We start from the raw sequence: 23,569 nt of genomic DNA on the forward strand, positions 1-23,569 counted from the left end.
GACAAAACAAAGTATGTTTGCTGGCTGTTCATTAACAGTTTGCAAGCCTGGCTTGGGCTAATCAGACAGCCGCCTAGGTTTCAACAGTCAACATTGTGAGCCACAGATGGGTGAGAGGTTTATCAGATAAAATTCTAGATCTCGCATGGCGGGCGAAGAGGGGGAAGGGATCAATGAAGATAAATGAACTTCAGACCTACTATACTTGGGCTCTGGTAATAGGGCTGGCCCTGACACCTTATCCGCTAACATTTCTCAGATCAAAACTGGGACACATGTGTCCAAGTACCATCAGGATGTGATCAAGATGGCAAACGTTGTAAATGAGGAAGAACACACAAGGTAGGAGAGGCTGCAGCAGTTTTCCTTTGGATGAGTCTGCTGGGAACAAGACCAGCTATGAAGGAGCTAGATGAGATCCTAAAAGGTAAAGATATACAACTGAGCACAAAAGTTAGCATCGTCCAAGCCACTGTATTCCCCATCAAGAGCTGGACAGTGAAAAAAATCTGACCGAAAGAAAACCAATTCATTTGAGAGATGTGGTGCTGGAGAAGAGTGCTGAGGATACCGTGGACAGCCAGAAAGACAAATAATAAGTCACTGAACAGATTAAACCTGAAATCTCTCTGGAAATCAAGATAACAAAACTAAAGCTGTCGTACTTTGGCCACATCATGAAAAGGCATAACTCACTAGAAAAGGCAAAAATGGTAGGAAAGGTGGAAGGCAGTAGAAAGAGAGGAAGACCACATGCCAGATGGTTGGACAGAACCTATGGGGCCTAAGCAGAGCAGTGGAGGACAGGGGGACCTGGAGATGTCTCATCCACAGGGTCACCATTTTTAAAAATAACTCTAAAGTTCTTTAAAAGCAACAACTGGGAAGGGCAAGATTCCACCTCCTACTCTCCCTGCTGCTTAGTTGAGTGCAAACTACTTTTGCACTTCGAACGCAGTTTGCAGGCATTAAAGTAAATGGGAGAATAGGATATAATCAAGACTGTTCCTGCCCACCATCATTGAAATAAGGTTCAACTGCCAGCCCACTATATTTCTTTACATGGAATTGTGTGTACAGGAGAAGTCTTGCACTTCCCCTGCAGCAACAGATTTGCATGGTTTGGTGGTCCCTCCTTCCATAGACTCCTTTAGGAAAGCTAGAGGCAGCAATGTTTCTCCATCTATGGTTTCCTTTACAGGAATTCCATACCATGTTTCTGGATCATCTATTTCAGTGGTTCTAAACCTGCGGTCCACAGATCCACAGGGGACCACAGTGTCACAGGCTTAAAGACTGCTCAGCCCACCTCTTTCTTGCAGTGGAGTGGCCACCAAGGAGCAGTCCACTCTCCCATCATAAATGTTTCAATCCCCTCCCCCTCTTTTTTGCCTTTTGCATCAGGAAGGGAGGTCACTGAGATGGGGTAAGGAAGGAAAAAGGAAAGGATTGAAAAGGAAGAGAAGGAAGGAAGGAAGGAAGGAAGGAAGGAAGGAAGGAAGGAAGAGTGGGCAGACTCCACTGGACCTCAACCCCCCCCCCAACTCTGCAGACTAGACATCCTCATTTTCCAGGATGTCTTAAATTTCAACCTTTTGTCCAGAAAGAATTTCAAAATGTCCTGTGCTTATTTTGAGCATGCCTTAGAACCCCATTGAGTAAATACCATGTTAAGTGTTCCCCCTTTTGGAAAATGCATCTACCTGGCATCCTATCCTCACTGCAAATAGGGGGAGAAGATGAATCCTTCTAAAGTTTTTCCTAGGAGCAGAAGCAAACAAGTCCAGCTCAGGACGTGTTTGTTTCTGGATGGGGAAAAGAACAACAAACGCGTTGGGCAATGTGCTGCTTGAGGACACAATGCAAATCTTGATAGTTGTTTTCCTTATTGTTAGCATGATGGACAAATGAAAGGGATAATTTAAATGTAGATTCTGTCAAGTTTCTTGCCAGTAAAGTAGAATTTGAAATATGTTTCTCTCTCTCAGAGTACATGGTAAGCCAACAAGACATTTTAATAAAGATAAGTTCATCTGAAAGATACGGTTGAGTACATAATAAAATGCAATTTTGGGTCTATGGACTGTAATAAATTATGACTGACTAATAAAACACAGTGTGTGTAATATAGATGTAAATAACCCTTATGAAATGAATTTATATGAGTGTTTTTAGCTTTTATTTTGTAATGTCCTACACTTTGCTTGAATGTCCTACATTTTGCAGTGCCATGTTCTCTTTTGCAGTAATGACAATTGGTCACCTTGCCTTTTTGGTGCTTTTCTAGTTCCAAGTTTATTTCAGATCCCATCAAAACATTGTGAGGGGTGCAAAAGACCCATAGAATCACAGAATCTTAAGAACTGGAAGGGACTGTGATGGGAGCAGAGTTATTGACACAAGTCTCGTTTTGGACAGTTCTTCATGATTCCCCACTTCTGGGGAGCAAAGTTCAATTGAGTCTGTCACAGTGGAGTGAACAGGAACATGCAGGCCCAGTTAGCTAGTCAGTTGTCCATCCAGCCTTTGCCTTGGCTCTTGTCTTATGGCTGCTCATTGAGTGGAATAGCCATGTGATGGGAGTCAAAGCAAAGGGTGCTGGCTGGACCTGCACATTGCTGTCCAATTTAGAAACGGAGACTGCAGTCAGGTAATCAGAATAAAAATAATGGGGAGAACTGGTATGAAAGAACTAGAAAACATTCTAAAATGCAAAGATACACAACTGAACACACAAGTTAGAAACGTACAAGCCATTGTTTTTTGTGGGTTTTTCGGGCTGTATGGCCATGTTCTAGAAGAGTTTCTTCCTGACGTTTTGCCAGCATCTGTGGCTGGCATCTTCAGAGAATGCTTGCCTGGAAAGGACTTGGGTCAGGAAGAAACTCTTCTAGAACATGGCCACAGAGCCCGAAAAACCCGCAAAAAACTATGGATGCCGGCCATGAAAGCCTTCGACTTCACGTACAAGCCATTGTTTTCTCTGTTACCATGTATGGATGTGAGAGCTGGACAGTTAAGAAAGAAGATAGGAGGAAAAATCAATTCATTCAAGATGTGGTGCTAGAGAGGAGTGCTGAGGATCCAATGGACAGCCAAAAAGACAAACAAATGGATCCTAGATCAGATCAAGCTGGAATTCTCCCTGGAAACAAAGATGACAAAACTGAGGCTGTCATACTTCAGACACATCATCAGAAGGGAGGACTCATTGGAAAAAAATAATGCTAAGAAACGAAGGAAGGCTGCATGCTAGATGGATGGACTTTCTTAGGGAGATCACAGGTATGAATTTACAGGACCTAAACAAAGCAGTGAAAGACAGGCAGTCTTGGAGATTTCTCATCTGCAGGGTCACCATGGGTTGAGATCAACTCGAGGGCAGTTAAGGAGAAAAATCTTCTCTCCCCTTCTGGCACATCTAGGGTAAAGTTTAATGGATGGTACAATTGTCTGTGTTCAGGCATTATTATTTGGGTTTTAAATCTTGAGTGAGATCTTGGTGGTCCATGGCAACAAAATATATTTAAAAGGGACCCCCGGTAAAGAAATGAGTGCCTTGACTTTCAAATGTTTTGGCCTACAACTCCCATTGCTACCCAAAGGATAGTGGGAGTTGTAGACTAAAACTTCTAGAGGGTCAACAATTCCTGCTCTATGCTAGGGATGGCCAAAATTCTGAGTGGGGCGACATGTTCTGCATGCCTGAAGTCTGGGATACTCAACCCTTGCAAGTTAAGTTGTTGATTGTTTGCATGAGAAATGTAACTGGATCCACATATGCACAGAAGAAAACTTGGTAAAGAATAGATTCACCTTGTCCTGGAAGTCTGGGAAATACCCCAGAAATGCAACAAAGTACTCCCAAGAGAATCACCCAAATGTTGTTTAAAGACCTCCAAAGGAGAATCCACCATCTTCTAAGGCAGTCTATCCCACTGTGCAACAGCTCTTACTGTCAGGAACTTCTTCCTAATGTTTAGGTGGCATCTCCTTTCTTGCAATTTGAATCCATTGGTTCATGCTCTGGCTTCTGGAGCAGCTGAAAATAAACTTGTTTCATCTTCAACATGGCATCCCTTCAGGTATTTAAAAATGGCTATCATATCACCAATCATTTTTCCTTTAACCATGCTAAACATTCCCAAGTGGTGCTGGAGGCTCCATGAACAAGGAGGAATAAAAAAGAATTGAAAATGTACTGTCTCTCTCAGGGAAAAACTCTAATAGACCCCAGCAAGAAAAGAAGTCTTTTTTTTTTTTACTTGAGCAAACCATGGATCCAACCCACTGCTATTTTCTGTCCAAGGAGTTGCTGAAGACCCACAATATGACTTATTCCAAACTACAACAAAGGAGGGAGGGTGTAAGAACCAAGATATTTCATTAGTTAGCTCATAAAAATGAACTTCTGCCAGCCAACAGTGAAAATAATGTATTGGGAAAAGGTGGCCTCTTTCACTTTGGCAGCTGCAAATGGGTAGAAAAATTGCTTGGCAGTGCCTATGCCTGGCTGTTTTTAAGATTACTGACTTTTTACACCCCTTCTGATTGTAGCAGAAACCTATTTTGTTCAAAGTTTGATCCCATGTGTGGTTTGAACAAAACAAGCAATAGTCTGAATGCTGTTATGGAGAAAACCAGCAGTCGTAAAAAAATAAATAAATAAATGCCAATCAATGTGCCAGCTTGAGAAACAAACACAGAAACACGGTAATTTTACATACAGACTTTATAGACATTTCTTGTGCAGCAAGTAAAAAATAAAATTGTATTGCATTCATTGCTTGTAGTCATAGTGGCAAAACCCAAGGCTGTCCACATTTTGGTAGGTGCAGGAAGAATGGAGGAATAGCCTTGCCATCTCAAGGCGGCTACAGATGCCACCTGAGAACCAGACGCCCATAAATATTGAAGAGTCCTTCTCAACCCCATCTCTCACAGCCTTCGTACTTTCCGAGGTCGGCAGCCATTGTGTGGAATTGGGGTGTTGTCTGTGATGGAGATCACCTCCAAACCACCCATGGTGAGTCCTTTGATAGCAGCCTAAAAAAAGAAAGAAATGCCTCACTTTCCCCTCCAGATAAAACAACATTTAGTTCTTCATATAGAAACACAAAGTTGCCTTATGCAAAATCAGATTATTAGGAGCCCTTTCATACTACACAATCATAGCAGTATGATTCCACTTTAACTGGCATGGCTGCATCCTATGGAGTCCTGGGTTTGTCATTTGCTGAGACGCTAGAGCTCTCTGGCTGAGACTAATAAATACCCCTCCCTAAACTTCAAGCCCCAGGATTCCATAGGATGTTGTCATGGTATACAATCACATTGGTATAGCTGTGTAGTGTGAAAGGGCCCCAGTCCAGAAGGCTCAGGATTGATAAGTTGATTGGCAATGGGTTGTCCAGGAGTGTATCCACATTACACAATTATCACATTTTAAAATGAGCCCTTTTAAACTACTATGGCTCCATTCTATGGAATCCTGATATTTCTAGTTCAGTGTGGACAAAGTCTATGGCAGAGAATTCTATATACCTCACCAAAGTGCAAATCAGAGGATGAACCCATAGTAGTGAATGATACTATAAAATGACCACAGTTGTGTAGAATTGATAGACTCCTGGTTTCTGAAAATGGCCTTTGTAAACCCTGACTTAGAGATACTGGGGGAATGAACCGGAGGCTTTCACCATTCAAAACAGATGCTTCACTAACGAGCTATCAGCCTTCTTTTGCTAAACTACTGCAATCTAGAGCAATTTTCTTCCACCTAGCACTGGACCCCTCTGTGTTCTGGATTACAACTACCATCAGCCCCAGCCAGAATGGCCTGTAAATAGGTATGATCAGGGCTGTAGTCCAAACAAATGGATAGGTGGACTAGAATGGGACGAGGGCATGTAGTTGGATAATTTTTTATCCAGTAGATGGAGATATATGGGAAAGAACAGCATTCATCTCCACCTGAAATGCAGTTGCTTATTCCATCCCTAACCCCTCCATTTACCTGCCACCTCTCCCTTTTCTTTATGCCTCATCACAATGACCACAATTTAAGATGGTATGCTACTTGGAGCAGAGATCTATCCCCGCCTAGATTCTGCACAAACTGTCCAGTGTGAAACTAAAGTGCTGTTTGCATTAATGGCATTCAGGTGAGGATTAGAAAGGAAATTGCAAACACATACCATTCGTCCAGGTCCTAGGCCTTTCACCACAACTCGAACATGTGACACACCCTTTGCACAGGCTTTCTGGGAAGGAGGAGAAAAGGGGGAAAAAAACATTTTGTCTATTTAGCCACAAAACATTAATGCTGCCAACCAAAGTTTAAAGAAGGGGGGAAGACGAGGGGGAGAAAGAAAGTAGGGGCAGCAGGGTAGCAACCATGGATAGTCGTTGTAGATTCATGCATCATCATCATCATCATCATCATCATCATCATCACCATCATTATTATTAGCCTTTATTTATAAAGCGCTGTAAATTTACACAGCGCTGTACATAATTGTTATTATTAATCATGCATGTCAAAGAATTTGCTACATTTAGAAAAAAATCAAAATTAAAATGCTCAGCTGTAGGGCTTCTACTACCCTTAGTCTTCTGTTAAATATTTTTTTTACATCTAGAGGCTAATGACAGCTTTGACAACTCTGCTATGCTAAGTTTGCCATCTAGTGGCTATTTCAAGCCCTCTTATGTACACCAATATTTCCACAATTTCTGAGAGCCACACCAGTTATCAACAACATCATTGTCCTCAAGGATAAAAGGGCAGTTATACATTCTTTGTCTACATAAATAGATTTAAACAAAATATGTGATACATGTATAAGGGCTGTATATCCCTTTGAAATCTAGAAGCTGATTTATACTGAGTGACACCATTGGTCCACTAGCTCAGTGTCAAATATGACTGGTAGCAAGACTTTGCTTTTTCAAGCAAGAATTTTATTTCTATCTTATCTTTTCTGATCTGGGAAAATGAAAAAGGCCAGGCCTGATTAGTACTTGGATGGAAGACCACAAGAGAATAGCTGAGATCTCCAAGTAGGGACCCTGAGATCTCAGCTATTCCCTGATAGTCTTCCATCCAAGTAGAATGGGCCCTTGGTATCCATTGGGGTTTTGTTCCAGGACTGCCTGTGGATGCTCAAGTCTCATTATATACAATGGCGTAGTAAAATGCTGTCCCTTAAATGAAATAACAAAATCAAGGCTTGCTTTTGGGATGTGTGTGTGTGTGTAAATATTTTCAAGGCATAGACGGCTGCCTCCATGGGTGCAGAATCTGTAGATACAGAGGGCTGATTGTACTAGTCAAGCTTAACCTTGCTACCTTTCCCAAATCAGAAAGGATCAGACATATTCAGATTGTTATTCTTGTGTTTGGTGGTTAACATTCCCTGATAAGCATACACAGGATTAGTTATGCAGACTTAGTAATGGAAAACATGACTCATGAAGTTCTGCTCCTCAGTGAGCACTCAGCGTATTCTGCCTACCCTTAGAAGGTGGCCAGGCACCCTACAGGGGCCTTTAACACACAACCAATGGCAATTCCACAGCACTGGCAAATTAGTTCAGTCAACCAGGGAAGGGATTACTAGTTAGAACACTCTGTTGGTCTCTGCTGCCCAGTACCTGCCTAGGGAAAAACATTTAAGGGAAATAATGGAAGAAGAAATAAGGAGGCAGCAATCTAGGTCTCAATGGGGCTTTAAGCATATTTGCTTACAGACACCACAGGCCTAATTTGCTCAAATCTAGTGCTGCTTAGGGCTGCAGTGCTAATATACAACATATACTAGTACGCCAATGGCTATTAGTCATGATGGCTTGTATTAATTCCAGCATCAGAGGCAATCTGCCTTTCAGTACCAGTTGCTAGGGAACATGAGCAGGTGGGTACCATTGTGTCCATGAACATGAGCTTGTACCTGGCTGACCACTGTGAGAACTGAATGTTGGGCTAGATGGACTGTAGGTCGCAGCCAGTATGGCTCTTCTTTTGTCCTTAAGAGAAAAGTTTCTTTATCATGAGCTTAACTATACAAGGTTTGTTCCCATGGGGGCAGAAACCAAAGACATACTGTAGCTGTGCTAATCTGGAACATCAGTACGCAAAGGGATCTTGCAGCACTTTTGAGACTAACTGTGCAAAACAAGTTGTAGCAAGAGCTTACGCCAGAGTTGTTCTACTTCCTCAAATGCAAATAAGGAAATAGATCAAGTCTATGAAAGCTTATGCTACAACATCTTTCACACAGTTATTCTCAAAGGTGCGATAAGATCCCTTTCCACACCGATATAAAAGGATGAGTAGTAGAGGAGGCCCCGCCATGGCATAAGGAAGATATCACATCAGGTAGCGGTGTTGGTGAGCCAGGGCAAAGGTGACAGTCTCTGGGCTGTTCCTCCTGGGCACAACTATTTATGCCATATGAGCTGTTATAGGTCCAAAGCACACTGCAGAAATAATCCAGTTTGAGACTGCTTAACTGCTCTGGCTCGGTGCTAGTCAATCCTGGGAATTGTAGTTTATTGTGGCACCAGAGCTCTCTGACAAAGGCAGCTAAATGCCTCAAAAAACTACAGTTCCCAGAATTTTCTAGCACTGAGTCAGGGCAGTTAAAGTGGTCTCAAACTATTATTTCTGCACTGTGTTTTGGACCACTGTCTTCCTAAACTGGCCTCTTCAGGTGTGGAGAAGAACCAGTTCTAGGTTTACTGTCACACTAAGTAAGCTGCACTTTAGGACCTCACATTATTAAGGGATTCTGTAGGAAAAGAGGAACACCGCATTACAGATAGATAGACACCATCAAAGAAGCCACAGCCCTGGGTTTGCAAAACCGGAGCAGGGCTGCTGTATTACATGGTGGCTTAGAGGTCTCTTGTTGATAGGGTTGACACACACTGAAGTCAACTTTACACCGATCAATAACAACAAAGATAAAAACGTAAGTTTAACAACACCATCTCCATTTCAAGCTTTAAATAACACATTTTTTTTGGTTACACTAAAGAATCTTTTAAACATGACAAAGCTTAAGACATAAGGATATCTTAATCTAGTCCTGTGGAAGACACTGTCCTGAAGGGAGTTAAAACGCAGGTTTGGTCAACTGCTATAAAGGGATTTGGGGGCATGTTGCTTCAGGCAACAAAAACAGCCTTGATGGGAGTGCAGACTAGTGCAATATTGGGATTCTCTGTATGTAAACAAGAGTTGTTGATTCAAAGTGCTACCAAATCATAAGAGCAACCCTGATCTCACCCACTTTCCCCAAATCTGGAGATAAGCCCTTGTCTTGGCCTCCTTACTTGCAGAACTGTTAGCACTGAGTTGAGGAGTAGCACAGATTTCACTTACAGCTGCTGCTGAAATTCCAGTCGTCTGAGCTGCAATGGCTGTAGCCTTCTTAGCGTTCTTGAACCCTTCGGTGCCACAGGTAGACAGGGCCAGAGGGACGTTCTGGGGTGAAACAACTTGGATGTGAGTGCTGCAGGCATGGCAAAAAGGGGAGATGATAAGAGAAAAGTGACATTCTGTTAGAAATTCACATGAGAGGCATTTCTGCCGATTCTCAACTCTTTGGTGACTTGTTTCAATGGAGTTAAACTCTTCTGTTGCAGGTGGCAGGGAGCAGAAAAAAAGATGATCAATGAAAGATGGTGGATGGAAATAGGTTCAGTGTTTCCTACTGTTGTTTGTGCTTCCCTCTATCTTTGCAATTGTTATGTGGGTGGTTTTGTTGTTCCTGTTTTTTAATGCTCCAAGACATTTAGGGTTGCACTGCAGAGCATGCAAAGTGACCTTTACAATACCACAATTGTGTAAACTTCCAAAGGAGTCAGTTATTGCTACCATTCTAATTTTCAAATAGCATTGCTTTCCCATTTCTGAAAAGTAATGAAAATAATGACTTTTCATTGCTTTTAAAACAAACATGTGAATGTTAAATGTTTCTGACCTATGCTAGAAAATACATTCTCTTCCTGTCCTCTTTGTTGTGACCACAACAAGCACAACAGCTTTTCGGACAACGGCACAGAACAAGACAGCACATGAACCAGGGGATGTTATTCTTCACTCCATTTAGTCTATTAAAATAATTACTTTTAGTTACTTTTAAAACAAACATGTGATTGTTATAAGCTGCTGGTCTGTGCTGAAAAACATCCACTCCTTCTGTCCTCTTTGCTGTGTCCTCAACACCCACAACAGCTCATGAGACAGTGGAACAGGCACAGAATAACCCACGCTTGAACCAGGAGATGTTCCTCTGTGGCCCATGTAGTGAGGCCACACTGTTGTAACTATAAAATTACGGTTAAAGCTACAGCTCCAGCAACTACACAACAGAAAGATCAACGTTATTCCTAACAAAGTTACAATCATAATGTAAATTACTTGTACCATTTTACAGAATTAATTATAAGCAACTAGCTACTGGTACCAGAAACAAATACTTGGACTCCTCTTGTTCTTACCTTGAACATTTCCAGGTTGCCTCTATTTACACTGCATGTGCACTGCAGAATTAATGCAGTCTGACATTGCTTTAACAACTATTGCTCAATGCTATTAAATTATGGAATTTGTAGTTTTACAAGGTCTTTAGTCTTTTCTATCAGAGAATGCTTGTTGCCACACAAAACTACAAATCCCAGAATTCCACAGCAACAGCAAGTACATTTATATACCACTCATCAGTGCTCTTAAGCATTCTCTAAGTGGTTTACAATGTGTAAGCTAGTTGTCCCTCAACAAGATGGGTACTCATAGGATGGAGCCATGACAATTAAAGTAGTGTCAAACTATATTATTTCTACAGTGTGGATGCAGCCCAAGTCTTCTTATTGGATGAGACTGACCCAACACACAGCCACAGAATGCCCCTCACTAGTTATACGCAAACAATCGACTGCCTCTTACTTGTTATATGTAGCTTTGATATGGACTATTGGGATCTCTTCAAATTTCTTTCCAGCCCACCTCAGAGAGCTCTCTCTTCCTGGTGCTGGGGGGTAAAAGCTAAAGAAGAAAAAGGGCAAGAAGTAACATACTTAATTGGTCATCTAAGTCCACACTGTAAGTTTCAGCCACGCTATCATTCAGAAAAGAACTTCTACTAAACATAGGGAGACTTAAGAAGTCAACTAGTGAAAGTGTAAAGTTTCTATTTTATTATCTATTTAAATGTACTCCCAAAATCAATATGTGTGCTGTCTTTATATAAACAAGTGAATAACAGGGTCAGCTGAACTACACCAGTAAAGACTGCAAAAACAAGCACACCTGCAACATGCACTTAAAAATAAGAAAGTTTGGTGCCTATGAATAAGTACTTTTTAACCAACTGGCAGAACTTATACTGTCCACAGAGTCTCTAAAGCAAGGGCTGAGAATGTGTCTCTCCCGCTGTTGTCGAACTGTGATTCACAACAGTCTAAAGACCCCATCCTATAGTGAACAACGCTGGGAGTTGCAGTCTACATGTGTCTAGAGGTTTCACAGTTCTGACCCCTTTTCTAAGAGAAAATCATTACATATTCTGAAGGTTTTCATAGAGACTGATGTACTAGCATGGTAAGGATTTCTGATGACGACCGCGCTGAAGAGGCTGATCTATATGGAAGGAGATACTTATCGACTGTCTCCTACTTATTTAGGATCTTATAAGTCAACGCAGCTCAAAAGGAAACAGTCAGGCCATCCAGTTTCTTCAGTAGCAATGAAATAAGCACACACTAGGTTGTTCCAGTAAGATCTGCTGTTTGTCTTCAAGTCATTTCTGACTTATTGCAATCCTAAGGTGAACCGATCACAGGGGTTTCTTGGCAAGATTTTTCCAAGGAGGTTTACCTTTGCCTTCCTCTAAGGCTGAGAGAGTGTGATTTGGCCAATGTCACCCAGTGGGTTTCCATGGCTGAACGGGGGATTCAAACCCTGGTCTCCCAGTGTCCTAGTCCAACACTCAAAGCACTACGCCATGTTGGCTATCACCAAGCATCCTGGCCCCTGCACTTTTGTGTATTTACTCAGACAAACTCATGACTGCAATGAAGGGCATCATTGGCCCCATACAGACAGGCCAAAATAAAGCTGCTTTGAGTCACTTTGGAGGTATACCGTTTCAATGTGCATGCATACTAAGAGTCTGGAAGCTGCGCCAAACCTGCGCTCTAGTTCTTAGGCCTGGATCATGGCTTTGGCGCAGCTTCCGGACTCTTAAGGACACATGCATCATTTAAACAGCATACCTCCAAAGTGACCCGAAGCAGCTTCATTTTGGCCTGTCTGTATGGGGCCTTACTTCCCAAAAGAAAAAAGAGCAGGCCACATCCCAGCACTTTCTTTGAAACCACAAAGGCGCTTTACCTGAAGTCGCTCTTGTTTATAGCCTCTGCCTCCTCAGCCGGGGCAGTGGCTGAATCCTCCGCTAACTCCTGCAGCCTCTGGATCCCTGTCTGGATGCCCCGAGAAAGGGCAACGCCGCAGGTGCTGAAAGAAGGGAGAAGCGGGATGTCGGTTACTTGTCAGGACTAGCCAATTCGTTCTACCTGCTGACATGGAAGCTGCCCATATGTAAAGTGTACCTTTTGCCAATTGATCATGGCAAATAACAACCAGCAACAGTCAAGGAGTTCTAGAAAAAGTAGTGGCGTCACTCTGTAATTTAAAAGATCATTTTAATGTTGCCAGTTGTTTACGCCACAGATTTAGTGATAAATGGCAGTACTGCGGCCACTTAATGAGACTCATGTGTGAAAGGGATCTGGGAGTCCAAGTAGACCCCAAGTTGAACATGAGCCAACAGTGCGATGCGGCAGCTAACAAGGCCAATGCGATTCTAGGCTGCATCGATAGAAGTATAGTGTCTAGGTCAAGGGAAGTAATAGTGCCACTCTATTCTGCTCTGGTCAGGCCTCACTTGGAATAATACTGTGTCTTCTCTGGTGCCACAAGAAACTACAGTTCCCAGGATTCCCTAGCACTGAGCCAGGGCAGTTAGAGCAGCCCCAAACAGGGTTATTATTCCTCCCAGTGTGTTTTGGACCCTAGGCTCCTTCAATCTCAGGTTGCATCTTGCCCTCAAGAATTAAGACACAGCCTTGGTAAAAATGCTATGGAATTCTGGGATGTGTAGCTTTGTGACTTCTCTGTGGCACAGAGAGATCTACATATCCCAGGATTCCATAGCATGGGGCCAGGCCTCTCTGCCAAAAGGTGCTGGTGCTTCACAAAACTGTTGTTGGTGTTGTTGTTGTGTGCCTTGAAAACAGCATTATCCCTGCAGTGCAGAGGCACCCTCCCTCCCTGAAACCTCTTACCCCAAAAGCCCATTTCGGGCGGCCGCGAACAAACTAATCATGACCCTTCGCCGCCACCGTCTCTCGCCCGCTCTCTCTCTCTCTCTCTCCTCTTCCTCCCGCTTCTCAAAGAGTTGAGAACAGCCGCAACAGCCGTCGAACGCTCTTCTCGCGATATGCCGTACGCCGTACGAGAGGAGGCAGCAAGATGGCGGCGCCCACTATAAGGAGCCTGTCAACTGAAGCCAAGATGGCGGCGCCCATGTCTGCAAAGCGTTGTACGGAAAATGTCCCTTTGGGACCAAATTGTATTTTGTTTTTGAGGGGAACTTATTTCAGTCGTTAACCAACACTAGACTGGCTTAACAGCAACGTTTGTTGTTGTCATTTCTGCAGTGCGGTTTTATTTTGGACCTGAGCCTGTTATCACTCTACACTTTTCCTATCTCTACGCTTCACTCTTGGCCGGAAATGGAGGCCGTGGGAAAGCCACGCCCCTCGTCACGCCCCGTTCTTCAGGGCCGGCTTCCGGCCGCGGTGCATTCTGGTCGAGTCCAGCGGCGACAAAATGGCGGCGCCCTTCCGCCGTGGGCTGCAGTGGTTGAGTATCCCGGCTTCTCTTGCTTTCTCTCGGGGCTTTTCTGCCTCTTCGGGGCCCAGCTCGAAATGGCGGCTGTTCGGGGCGCTTTGCCTGCAGAGGCTGCCCAGAGTGACGCAGGCGATGAGCCCCAAGGAGAAAGAGATGGCCGAGATGCTGCAGCAGGTGAGAGAGGGAAGAGCAGAAGGCACTGCGGGATATGTCTATATTGAGACCCTTTAACTGCCCTGGTTCAGTGCGAGGGAATGCTGGGAGTTGTAGTTTATTGTGGCCCCAGGCACAATATTATTCCAGGTGGGGCCTGAGCAGAATAGAGTGGCACTATTACTTTCCTTGATATACTATACTTCTATTGATGCAGCCTAGAATCGCATTGGCCTTGTTAGCTGCTGCATCACACTGTTGGCTCATGTTCAACTTGTACGTGCCAATTATATTGTATTAGTTTCATGTGTGGCACACTTTGCCGCTGGATGCTTTAACACGATGTGCCTTTCCCTCATTTTATGCTCACAGCAGCCCTTTGAGGTGGGCCATTCCAAAAGAGTGCTTGGCCCAAAGTTTCAGGACTCAGTGGGGACTTGAAGTCAGGGCTTCCAAATCTTAGCCCAGTAGGCTTTACTAATACAATATAAGTCCCTAGTGTTTTGGAGTAGGGCTGGGAAATATGTGATACACTTATGCTGTTGTGCATGGGGCTTCTGTAAGGCTGTGTATGTCAGTATTTATGCTTCACTGAAGGGAAGTTTGATTGCGGCTTCTGTTAGGCATGGTTTGGTAATGGCTATACCTTAGAGGTTGGGTATAGGTTTGGCATGCAAATTCCTATCTAGTTGAGTTCCTCTGTCCCAAGATATGGATGCCTGAAACCCTGGTAGACAATGCCAGTCAACTGTACAGCAGCCTCCCTGCAAATGGATGCCCTCCGTATATTTTGAGACCTAAAACCCTATCATCCCCAACTCAGTAAAGATAAGAAGAGCCATACTAGATCAGAGATAAGTTTGATCTCACTCACCAGAAGGTTTTCCCTACAGCAGACCTCCATTTGCCTGTGGGAAGCCCACTGTCTGGACATGAATGCAGCATAACTCTTATAGTCCCTAGCAAATTAAGTAGAGAATGATTAAAGTTATAGTACAGAAGTACAGAACTGACCTAAATAGCATCCACTGAGCTATGCCAGGACTATGCAGACTTCAGGCTTGCTAGGTCTGCTCTGTTCCCTGAACTATGAGGTCCACCTCATAAATAGAGACTCAAGTCCAGGTGAGTGTTCAGAGTTGGGAGGGGGGCATTTAGGATTAAGAAAGTGGGTGCTTAATCTATGTTAGCCAACATAATTTGTTCCTGCTAAGGCTGACACTTTCCTAGCTGCTGCTGCTAAATTTTCCCCACTTCATTAGCCTAACAGAGAGCACCTTTTTTATATGCTGCAGATCATGCAGAAAATTGTCCCATTTTCTAATTAAAGTTCTGAAAGCATCTTAGGAAAATAAAGACACAATAGATTATACATTGCTGTTTCAGTAAATAAATGCTGGTGTGATGTGGCAGTTAGAGTGCTGGATTATGACTTAGACCAATGTTGCTTAAAGTGTCTGATCTGGGGAACTGACAGGGTTTTGGAGCATCATGAAAGCCAGCATGGTTTAGTGGTTTGAGCCCTGGGACTTGGGCTCTGGAGATCAGTGTTTGATTCTCAGCTTGGCCATTCCCACACACTCAAGGAAAACCTTGAGATAGGTTTGCCTTGCTATAATTTGAAGGCACATAACATTGGAGCACTGTATTGGTATGCATTGTCTGCAATTATTGATGTCTTTCATAGAAATTTGCCATGGACTAAAAGCCAATGGTTCATGGACCATCACTGGTCCATGAACCAAGACTTTGGGTAGCACTGACTTCAGGTGATGTATCTGCCCCTCTGCTTAGGATCATGAAACTTAATAGATGAGTCACTCAGTGTTTGCAAGTATAAGAAGGAGTGGAAGACAGTTATATTTTCAGATTGTTAACAATTAGATCTGAATGTAACTAATAATGAAATAATAATTTTCTGAACCATCAATCAGAAAACAGTATAAACTCAATAAAAAAAACCAAGGCGATCATATAGATCCGTAAAGGAGAAAAGCTATGAATTGAGGCAATTATATGGATTTTTTTCCTGGATAAACATTGTAAAGCGAGTCAATAAATACAAATATCTAATATCCTATGTTGTATCAGACTAAAGGTATAGTTTGATTATTTAGACAATGATAGAATTGCAGCTAAAGATGTAGAGAAAAATGGTTCAGCGAAATTCAGCAATAACAAGAACTGTTAGGAAGAAAGTCAATACATATGTTTTTGTTTCTGTCAATATGTTATTTTGTTTGATATTGTCTTCTATTGGATAGTTGTGAGTGTGATTACTTTGTTAATATTGTGGATGTGGGAAAGAATGAGTGGGTAAATGTTGTTTTTATTATAGATGTTCTTATACAATAAAGACATTAGAAAAACAAGGCAATTAGCAAAATACTGAATGGAACAATGTGATTTCTTTGTATTGCATCAGAAAACCAACAAAGAAGGAGCAGGAGAAGGGAATTTCACATCATGGGCATAACAGCTGAAAATGCGCACTGTCTCATGTTTTGACCAAATACAATCCTAATCCTGGCATGAGGCAAATTTACCAGCATGGCTGTCATGATTAAGGAACATTGGGAAGCTAGGATAGATGCAATGCAAAGTCAAAGACAAAGCTGAATTAACACATTTCAAATTAATGTCTCTACCATATGCATTGAATCCAGAGTCATAGCAGTATTAGTCTGGAATATCAGAATACCAAAGGATCTTGTAGCACCTTTCAGAGCCGTAGTTGCAGCATTAGCTTTAGTTTGTTTCCTGTGATGCATGGAGTGAACTGGTGCCTAGGAAGGACCTTTATAATCAGACTGTATGAGTAGCTATAGGTATGCAAAACTTGTGGGTATGGTAATGAGGCGGCATGTGCAGCTTTAACTATGGTTATTGAAGGACAGATGCAGGAGGAAAGCTGTTGCTTAAGGCCATGGTGGAAGGATGACAGTATGAATAATGGAGAGAGTTTTGGAATATGGTGTGTGCAGGCTAGCAACCAAAAAGGAGATGTGATGAACTGGCTAGGAGCATCCAGTGTATATTTGTATATTTCCATGCCACATATCTGATTAATGAAATGTATCCTCTGGTGCAGACACTGCTTTGCGCAATGTAGAGTTGTGAAGGGCATTGTTGACAGAGGGTGGCATATATCGCATTAGTGGATGAGCATGTGAAAGTGCTTCTAATGTTATGGGTTATGTGATTAGATCCTCTTCAGGCTTATAGAAACTAAAATGTTAGAAGCTTTCAGAGTCTTCATTCCCTTACCTCACATCTAAATAATGGAAGGACAATCTATGAATTTTCGTTGCTTCAACACAAGTAATTTCAGAGTAGACGTATTTAAACTGGAACTTGCTGGTGCAATTGTGTGTCTTAGCCATTCTACAAATTGAGCTTTCAGATCCTCAGTAAGTTGAAAACCTTGGTCTGTCATTTCAGAATGCTGAAGGACCGATGGGTTATTCATTGGAAAGGAAAAGATGCTCTGAAAACAAGACACCAGCTGAGCCATATTAAGCCCTCATGAGCTGAGCGACTGAAGAGGGAGATGGGATGAAAGACCGAAATTACATGAGGCTGGTGGAGGGCTCCCAAGGGGCTGGTAATTTCTGGTGTCTGTATTTTTATATGGTTCAAACAGCTGGCAGTCTCTTTTAGTGTGAAACAAGAAATACAGTACAGGGTTAAGTTTCCAGAAACCATGCTGGTCTGGAATTACTTTCATCATAGCAGAGACCTCAATTTAGGGGTATACAAATCAAGATTGGCAGTTTTATGGGGGAAAGTGATAAAGATTTGGGGACTGACAGTTCCAAGGAGGCTCTGTTTATGTTGGAACACTTTGGTAGTTGTGACAGAATCCTGGATGTAATGGAACTCTAACTTCAGCATAACAAATGCACCATTAAAGATGTTAAGATCTGAAAAACAACAAGAAGAGAGCTCTTGCTCTCGTTATATTTTCCCTTGCTCCCAGAACTGTGACTGAAGTCAGTTTTCAAGATTAAAAAACAAATACAGATGAAAGCAAGTATAGATAAGAAGAAAAAGTTAAACCGACAAAACATGTTTAATCGTAGTGTTAAAACATTATTGTGTTAGGAAATAATTTAAAATACATTCAAAATAAAATAAAAATGCATTCAGTTAAATGTCTTCTTTTCAGCAACCAGTTCATTGCAAAAACCTGTCTGCAGAAAATAGTATTTTCCTACTGCCAGAAGGGCAACATGGAGTGGGTAGCCTATCCTCCTTTGGCAGGGAGGAACCACTAAGAAGGCCCTCTCCTGTGCTTCCTTGTTGCTGTTGATTTTGCAAGAGAACATGGTGTACCATTCCAGAGACACTTCTAGGAAAACAAAACCAGAATAAGTTGAAGGAGAAGCCTGGGAATCTGTCATTTCCCTTCTCAATTTTGAGTTATTGGTGCTGCATTTTGCACATTTTAGCTAAACCTTCATCTTTCAGATTTCCACAGCTCCAAAGCAATAGAGAAACTGAGAAGGTTCTTTCCAGAACTGGCTGGGCTCTAGATCTGACCTCTTGGTTTTGCTGTCTAGATTGAGGTGGAGAAAAGCCTGTATTCTGACCATGAGATCCGCTGTTTGGCAGAGGAAGAGCGTCTGAGGAGAAGACAAGACACGTATGATGATGATGACGACACTGGGAAAGAGATTGTACTGGCCCAAGATCTAGAAGACGCGTGGGAACAGAAATTGCGGAAGTTTAACCCTGCCCCACGCATAACAGGTTTGAGTCCATGCTTGTGCTGGGATGTTGTTGGGTATGGACTGGTTTATTTCATCTGGTAGAAGTAGAACATAGAAGAATGTGCAGGAAAGGAAACTACTTTTATTGAGTCTCTAGTTTTCTGTAATAGTAGCTGGATTGCGTCTGAAGATAAGTGTAGCTTTCTGTGCAGAAATGGAAGAAAGCAATATCACACACATACAGGGGCTTGAATGTGTGCTTTAGTTGTGTATTTCTGCATGGCAGGGGGTTGGAAGAGAGATGGCCCTTGTGGTCTCTTCAAGCTCCGTGATTCTATGAATCCTGTTTAATCACACCTAAATTAGGTGCACTGAATCAGTTCTTGAATGTCAGGCTGACGCAGTTCGAAATCTTATTGATTCAGTAGATCTACCCTAATTGGAACTAGGAACTGGATTCAGGCCATGCACTGCAAAGGGTGCTGAATTGGTTCAGGTCCCAAAACAAATATTGTTTCCTTTTTATTTGGCCCAGTATTACAAATAGATTCATAGGAAATAGTCACATGCTGATAATGATGAGAATGTGATTAATAGCCGTTCTGTACATGTAAGCTGAACAGCTTTTTCTGGGCTACTTTGGTATAATTTCTCCATGTAGTCAACTGGATGTAATTTCTATTCACCAGAAGCTACCAAATAGCCGGCCGTATACAGTCCTAAATGCACACCTGACTGCCCTTTCCCAGTCCATCTAAAAACTCACATTTCAACTCTCCAGTTGCCATAATCAATATTAAAGCAGGCTAAATCCAAGTATTCTGGCTTAATGATCCATAGATTGATCAGAAGACTTATCAAAGGGAAAAGGTTTATTTTTAGCGGCAGGTGCTGCCAAAAGGTCATGCAATTTAGAATTTTGCAGTACCTGGGAAGCTTCCCCCCTGTCAGGACCCTGAAATCTAAAAGCCAATTTTAATAAGTCGCTATGTAGAAATTAGACACTGAACAATTTAAATGACCTTTTAGAAAAGAGAGAACACAATTTTGCCAATTTTCTAAAGGTGCAAAAGATGATATATTCATTCAGGCTGTGAAGTGGTATCAAGCGAGCCAGTTGTCTAGGCAACCCATGCCCACCTTGGCTCCTTGGTATGGTTCCAGCTGGCTCTTCTGCAAAGTGTCTGAGAACCACATCTGGATTTTTTCTTCTCTGGTTGACATCTGTGACTATGGCATTCTTTCCTTGTCAGATGCTGACAAAAACAACGATCGGACGTCTTTAAGAAGGAAACTGGACCACAGCCTGCTACTGCTGGTTAAGCAAAAGCTTGGTGACCAAGAGATCTGGCTGTTACCCCAAACAGAGTGGAAAGATGGGGAGACATTGCGAGCCACAGCAGAACGGGCCTTGCTTAACTTCTCAGGTCAGTGATATACATGTGTGGACTTGGTTTGGTGGGTGGTAGGAATATGCTTCCTCGGTTCTTCTCTCTTCATTTTCTTCTCTTGTCTGTTATTAGATTGTAAGTTATCTGAGGAGACAAAGTTGTCCTCTCATTGTCTGTAATACATGTTTACATTGTTGATGCTATATAAATCATAATCAAAATACCCTCTTCCATACTAGTTTGTGATTACTGCGTTGTGCTTGACTCATAGTGCAAATCTGTTAAATGTTATATATATATATATATATATATATATATATATATATATATATACAAGTTTTATTTACCTATTTGTGGGTGGGTGTAAACCATCTGGTTTTAATGTAAGGAAAGCTGTATATGAATGTACATCTAGTGAGCCTAAGAACTGCAGGTTTCAACCTATATATTTAATTAATACCTTACGCACTTAAATTTTATATTCCACAACACTTTCTGTTTTCTACCCTTACACCTCCTGAAACTTTTTGACATACTGTGTAAATTCTAAATTGTACTACAGCACTGACTCAAGTTTTTTAGTCATTACTTATAGACTTGTTCCAGCCCAAGATAAGAACCTAAAAAAGGTTGTTGGGCAAAGCCTGTGATCACAGTTCCTAAACTACTTTCTTCTCACTGTATTGCCTGATCTAATATGGATGTTTCCTTTTTCTTTGTTCTCCTGTCTGATTTGTGAACTTCCAAGGAAGCTCAATTGGGGCCAAGTTCCTAGGGAATGCGCCATGTGGTGTTTACAAATACAAGTTTCCCAGGGCAGCACGAACAGAAGACAGCATAGGGGCCAAGGTGTTCTTCTTCAAAGCCTTCTTGCAGGACAGCAATCTGCCTTTGGCCAAGGACAAAATGGACTATGTATGGGTCAGCAAAGGGGAGCTGGTAGATTATTTGAGACCTGAATACCACTCCCAGGTTGCTCGCTTCTTAGTGGACTTATGATTACCCGGACTGTGACCCATCCCAGTGTGAAGAGTGCAAGAAAGAGTCTTGCATATCAGAAGATTTCACTGAGTATGTTTTATATGCATTTGTGGAGAAAGCATTTTTTGAATCAGGACTTATGTACTTAATAAAGAGTTTAAGAAGTGATAAATCTGTCCTTTGCTTAAACTTCAGACTTAATCTTGCCTCCAGCCATGATCAGATCAACACACTAGGAAATACATGCAGTTGCTAGACTAGCAGAATATAAAGGTTTCAGTCTAATGAGGAGAGCCATGCAGTAGCACAGTCCTACCTCCCCAGGAAATTAAGTCTGTGGTTCGTAGCAACTGTACCCATGAATGTTTGCATCAGACATTGTTTGCAATCACCGATGAAGCAAATAAAGTGAAAGTTTTCCTTTTGCAATCATGTTTTATAGGGGATTGGGAGTCAGGAGTTGGCTCCCTTGAAGTGAAAATGTAATCTCGCCTCTCCCTACCCAGGTACATGACAGCAGGATAGTTGACATGGGTATTTATATAATTTTTGCCTAGTACAGACAAATTGTTTCTATCTGTGTACTACCAGTCTGTTCTCTCTTCCAGCTAGAAAACTAAGTGCAAATTGCTGACCAGATACGCTCAATGCTGTCAGTTCCAGGCAAAAGAGTGTAGCAATTTGTTCTGAGAGGAGGGTATTCCAATTCTTTGACCAGTTGGATTGCTTCAACTTCCCCACCTATTCCATCTCCCCTGCAACTTTCCTCCATGTCCTGTTTCTGCATACAGAAGTGAACAGCCCTGGAAACTGAATCTTACTTAAACACAGATGAACTTCCTGCACCATACCTGCAAGGATCAGGCACATAGGGTAGCCCATGTGGAACACAAGCTCTATTTTACACATTCTTCTTGTTCACTGTTTTACTGAGCACCTGCTACGGATTTAATTAATTTTCTTTTTAAAATAAGCAACAAACACCTGACACTGTACTAAAAATAAAATTACTGTGGCAGCACTAGCATGCATTGTTAAACAGCACAGTCATATATTGTGGCTGGTATTTTAAAGTAGGTTCCAGTTAATGCTGTCATTTATTTGGTCTCTATGGATTTTTTTTTAATCATCTGATGATAATTTTTATGTTGGAAGTGTAGGGGTTGGGCGCCATTTTATTCTTCATCTCAGGCAGCAGAATGTCTTCAGGTGGCACTTCTAGCACAGCTTTTAACACACACACACACACACACACACACACACACACATATATATATATATATATATTCGTTGTTCTGCCTTTCGATTCTGTTCTCAAGAAGAATACCACTAAATAAAACTAAAACAAGAAAACCATTAAACATTTTATAATCACAATAATAAGCATTAAAGCAGTTTAAGAGAGTCAGCATGGTGTAGTGGCTTGAGTGATGGACTATGACTGAAGACCAGTATTCAATTCCCAGCTTGGCCATGAAACTCACTGGGTGACCTCAGCAAGTCACATGCTCTCAGCCTCAGGGGGAAGGCAATGGCAAACCTCTGAACAACTGTTGCTAAGAAAACCCTACGATAGGTTTGCCCTATGGTTATCATAAGTTGAAAATGACTTGAAGGCACACAACAACACAAAGCTGTTTAAAAAAGCCAAGTTGAAAAGGGAAATTTTCCACCCATCCTAAAAGCCGCAGAAGTGGCAACTGATCTCAGCATTCAGGATACAGAATTCTGCAATCCAGGCATCTTCCCATTATCTGTTGCCATGAATCATAAAACAATCCTTCCACCCAGCATCACCAGTTGAGTAGCACATCCCATTATCCAGTATTACAAAGCCTATACAAAATTAGCTAATAAGCATGTCAGGAACTATGATTCTGTCGGTGGGATTTATATCCTGCCTTTCCCCCCACTTGAACCCCAAAGCAGCTTACACTGTACATTAAAACAAAATTGCTAAAGCAATCTATAAGACAAAATTTTCAAAAAGTGTTAACAATACATTTAAAAACATTGAGAAGGGTAAAAAAAAGGTGAAGTCATCAGGGTTGGCATCCATAGTTTTTTGTGTTTTTTTTGGCTATGTGGCCATGTTCTGGAAGAGTTTATTCCTGACATTTCACCAGAATCTGTGGCTGGCATCTTCAGAGGGATCCCCATTCTTTGTCTCAGTGGTAATTTTGTGCTTTCTTTTCTATCAAGCCTTGAGGAAAGAACCCATTTTTTAATTACATGTGGATTAGGATAGGGATTTTCCAAACAGAGAATTGAAGCTTGTTGAAGATAATATGCCAACCGACTTGAGAGCTGGTCTTGCTAGAGGCCTCTATGTTTCAAAGAAGAACAGAAAGAAGTCATAATATTTTTTCTTAATCATTCTGCAAGCTGCCTAAAGTGCAGCATATCATCCT

The 23,569-nt window shown here is 41.9% G+C and overlaps 2 protein-coding genes across 3 annotated transcripts; one reads left to right on the forward strand and one right to left on the reverse strand.

Moving 5' to 3' along the window:
* Positions 1-4,729: 4,729 nt before the first annotated feature.
* LOC149307417 (small ribosomal subunit protein uS11m-like) lies at positions 4,730-13,551 on the reverse strand. 2 transcript variants are annotated; one of them, XM_089537973.1, is made up of 6 exons: positions 13,354-13,546; positions 12,401-12,523; positions 10,955-11,053; positions 9,389-9,518; positions 6,198-6,263; positions 4,730-5,046 (listed from the first exon to the last, which is right to left on the reverse strand). In XM_089537973.1, the coding sequence occupies exons 1-6, from the start codon at positions 13,392-13,394 to the stop codon at positions 4,939-4,941; spliced, it is 567 nt and encodes a 188-aa protein (XP_089394099.1). In that variant the 5' UTR covers positions 13,395-13,546; the 3' UTR covers positions 4,730-4,938. The 2 variants fall into 2 exon arrangements, with proteins under 2 accessions (XP_089394099.1, XP_089394100.1); XM_089537974.1 differs by lacking the exon at positions 10,955-11,053 and having other exon boundaries at positions 13,354-13,551.
* A 324-nt stretch (positions 13,552-13,875) lies between these two features.
* On the forward strand, positions 13,876-21,330 carry LOC149307418 (large ribosomal subunit protein mL46-like). Its single transcript, XM_089539128.1, has 4 exons — positions 13,876-14,095; positions 18,637-18,826; positions 20,040-20,213; positions 20,926-21,330. The coding sequence occupies exons 1-4, from the start codon at positions 13,901-13,903 to the stop codon at positions 21,174-21,176; spliced, it is 810 nt and encodes a 269-aa protein (XP_089395254.1). The 5' UTR covers positions 13,876-13,900; the 3' UTR covers positions 21,177-21,330.
* Positions 21,331-23,569: the final 2,239 nt, after the last annotated feature.

Source organism: Sceloporus occidentalis, unplaced genomic scaffold (genome assembly GCF_023333645.1).
Source record: "Sceloporus occidentalis isolate IW3139 unplaced genomic scaffold, rSceOcc1.0.p SCAF_9, whole genome shotgun sequence".
Classification (NCBI taxonomy): Eukaryota; Metazoa; Chordata; class Lepidosauria; order Squamata; family Phrynosomatidae; genus Sceloporus; species Sceloporus occidentalis.